Here is a 2,576-nt window from a genome sequence, read left to right on the forward strand (position 1 = left end):
AAATTACACACATCTTGTTATTTCTACTAACTCAAGATCAGCTGTAAAGATGGAATGTATCGGTCAACTCCTTCTGGTACCTCCCCCACAAAGGGTCACAATTTTGAATATCAATGAAGCTCATAAAACGCGAAATTAACATCCGATACCCTTCAGACTTGGCATATCTCAATATTACCATCATCACAAGATCTGTTATAAAGATGGTAGAGATCGAGCCATTCCTTCTGGTACCGTGGGGGAGGGGAAGGATCGAAGTTTAAAAAAATGGGTTACAAATTCTGTTAAAATTTTAAAAATCGAATATCGAACGTAGCCATTATATTCGGGTCACGACGACGTAGACCTGCATAGGCAACTTTTGTCACAAGCCATTACAATATTCAATAGCGAAACCTAAAAAAATCGGTAAATAATGTAGCTAAAATCATCAAAATACCAAATATCGGGAGGTACCGTTATATTGGGGCTATACGAAGACGTGGACCTGCACAGACAATTTTCTGTCTTAGGCTGTAGTATCCATTACGAACTTCAAATACCAAATTTGAAACATTTCTGGTGAATAATGTCGCTTAAATCACCAAAATACCGAAAATATGGAGGTACCATTATATGGGGGCTACAACGAAACAAAGACCTACATGGCCCATTTTCAATACCAAAAATCCTGCAGACATAATATACATTTGAGTAAAGTTTCATCAACCTAATTCATTTCGTTCAGAAGCCATAGTGATTTACACAGACGGACGGACATCGCTTAGTCCACATTTTATGCTGATCAAGAATATATATACTTTGTGGAGTCTAAATTGAATATTTCGAGGTGTTACAAACGGAATAGCATACTTAATATACCCTCCATACTATGGCGGAGGATATAAAAATGGAATACTTCGATCCGCTATATGTATATATGTAATATGCGTGAGGTGCATATTTCCACATTTTCCAAAAATGTTCACATATCTCATATAAATTATAGGAAGTAGTTGAAACAGTCCAAATCCGGCATGTTATACTATTTATATCAGTCTTAGGTCAGATACGAATTGGTCAATATTGGCCAACTGCTTCGGAAGGGTCAACAGCTTGAATAATCATATCTCAAGGCGGGGGGTATACATATGTCGCTAAAACCGACTGATACTATTTTTCGTTTTTTCTCTCAATCTCTATCCTTTTGGTCTTTATTAAATAATTCTTTTTTAATACATTTTACTGTACAAAAATAATTGTATTCACATCCATTCATATATAGTATTATTTCTAAATTAAAAACAAATTGGAAATCAAATTTATTTAAAAGCATGGAATTTTGAGGCACTATACGGTAAATAAAACACATTAAATGTGGATCTCGGATGATATGTTGGTACTGCCGCCGAGATCGATCTTCCCGAATTCGATGTGTTGTTGTTGGTCGTTTGTGTCGACGACGCTGTTGTCGAAGGATCATTGAATTTATCACGTTTTATTGTCGTTGACTGATATGTTTTATACATATTGGCATGTGTTCGTCTAAAGTGTTCCCTTGTGCTGGATGGCGTTGTTGTGTTCACATCGCTAGAATTCGAAATGGTCACGGGTTGTGAGTTATATTGTTGGATTATCTGCTGGCGTGATGAAATTGAAGGTAAAATAATTGAATTGCGATTGTTGAAGAATCTATTGGCTGCCAAGGGGACATGCCACGCAGATCTATGACCGGCATTGAATCTTGATCTTCCATTTTGATCTTGTGTAATGACAGCAGATTTAGCTTGTTGGACATGGGTTAGCTGCACAAAGCTGGGATTGACTTGGTGTCGACCAAGGTTACGAAATTTCCGCGTCGATTCTAAAACATTTAAAATCGGAGGCATACGCAAACGTTGCTGATGACTGCTTGTCTTTGGCTGGGCAATAGGAACGTTGGTTGGTGTTTGCGGTGAAAACGATGATGAAGAGCTGGTGGCACATTTTCGTTTATTTCCCGAATTTTGTGTATTTTCTCTTTTATTGAGCTTTAAAGGCACTGTGGTCAAGGTGAAGTTTTTCAGCAGGCTGTTAATTTCATTGCTCTCATCCGAGGTTTTCCTAAAAGCTGGTCGGAACGCTTGCACCCCTGTGGAATCCTCATGTTTTATTTGCCTACCCCTGGTAAGTGTAATATCATCATCCATTTCACCCTCATCGGAACTGCTTATATTCAAACTTGGCAACGATTCCAGTGTATCCGAACTCAGGGCTTTTATTCGATATGCACTCGCCTTGCGTCCCATTAGCTTGGGAAACTTTTTCTGCCAATCTAAAATTTCCTTTCGCAAATCCTCATCGGCTGGTAAATCTTCTGTGCCGGCTAACATATTTTCCACCTTTTCCCATTCCAGTTGATTCAATCGAATTGCATCGTCGTTCCATGGTATTGAACCTATACTACCACGGTCAATGCTACTCGACGACGTATAAGGCACTTCCTGCAAATATTCATCGTCTTCGTCGTTGGCAAACAAACCATCGTCCTCGTCATCATCGAAACTGGGTGAATGCAGGACTTTTGGTTTTTTATAAAATTCCAAGGCGGAGGTCAT

General features: G+C 38.7%; 1 protein-coding gene across 1 annotated transcript; it reads right to left on the bottom strand.

Annotated features, from left to right (window-relative positions):
• Positions 1–1,301: 1,301 nt before the first annotated feature.
• Positions 1,302–2,576, bottom strand: LOC131803808 (uncharacterized). Its single transcript, XM_059125523.1, has one exon. The coding sequence runs from the start codon at positions 2,574–2,576 to the stop codon at positions 1,302–1,304; it is 1,275 nt and encodes a 424-aa protein (XP_058981506.1).

Source organism: Musca domestica, unplaced genomic scaffold, assembly GCF_030504385.1.
Source record: "Musca domestica strain aabys unplaced genomic scaffold, Musca_domestica.polishedcontigs.V.1.1 33, whole genome shotgun sequence".
In the NCBI taxonomy this organism is placed as follows: Eukaryota; Metazoa; Arthropoda; class Insecta; order Diptera; family Muscidae; genus Musca; species Musca domestica.